This window comes from Passer montanus, unplaced genomic scaffold (genome assembly GCF_014805655.1).
Source record: "Passer montanus isolate IOZ18808 unplaced genomic scaffold, ASM1480565v1 scaffold5344, whole genome shotgun sequence".
NCBI classification, from domain to species: Eukaryota; Metazoa; Chordata; class Aves; order Passeriformes; family Passeridae; genus Passer; species Passer montanus.
In genome coordinates this window covers 1-729 of record NW_024370313.1, presented here as the reverse complement: position 1 = coordinate 729, position 729 = coordinate 1, and the positions used below count along the sequence as shown (strand labels likewise).

The window sequence follows — 729 nt, the reverse complement described above, 5'->3', positions numbered from 1 at the left end:
GGAGTGCCTCCCTTGCCTCTGGGCTGACCCCACTCCCCTGCCAAGTCCCTTACTGAGGAACTGTCCTCTGTGTCTCCTCTGTGTCTCCTCTGTGTCCCCCAGTTTCCCTCCCTGGCCCCTGTGGCTTCTCCGCTTCATGGCTCCCCTGGCTCTGACCCTGGCACTGCTGGCCATGGCCACCACAGCCGTTGAGATGGTGACCCTGGACATGGCCCAGGACTCCTTTGATGACCAGTACCGAGGCTGTGGCCCTGCCATGACCGCGGCGTTGCCAGCCCTCAACAGCTCCGAGTTCCAGAGGAACCCTCTCTTTGCCCAGGCCTGGCCTAAGGCCACAGCCAAGTGGCAGAGTCGGGGGTCCCCTCTGTCCCCTCTGTCATCCCCAGCCCAGGCCATCGCCCTCATGGCCTACACGATGAATGACCTGTACAGCGAGTTCAACGCGGCTGTGCGCACGGCCGGGCGCTCCCGCGAGGAATACCGGGACAATTTCCACTTCAAAACGCTGCATTTCCTGCTGACCCAGGCCCTGGTGACACTGAGGAACACACGGGGATCAGGATGTCACAACGTTTACCGGGGGGTGCGTGGGGTCCAGTTCAAGGCAGAGCAAGGTGACATTGTCAGATTCGGTCAATTCACTTCGGCATCACAGAGCGAAAAAACTGCGCAGCAGTTCGGGGTAGACACGGTGTTCCAGGTGCACACGTGCCATGGTGTGGAAATCCG

General features: G+C 61.0%; 1 protein-coding gene across 1 annotated transcript; it reads left to right on the top strand.

Annotated features, from left to right (window-relative positions):
- Positions 1 to 113: 113 nt before the first annotated feature.
- On the top strand, positions 114 to 726 carry LOC120509813 (erythroblast NAD(P)(+)--arginine ADP-ribosyltransferase-like; the record flags this gene model as incomplete). The annotated part of the gene is made up of 1 exon (XM_039724920.1): positions 114 to 726. A coding segment is annotated over exon 1 (590 nt), but the record flags the coding sequence as incomplete, so codon positions are not given.
- Between the last annotated feature and the right edge of the window lie 3 nt (positions 727 to 729).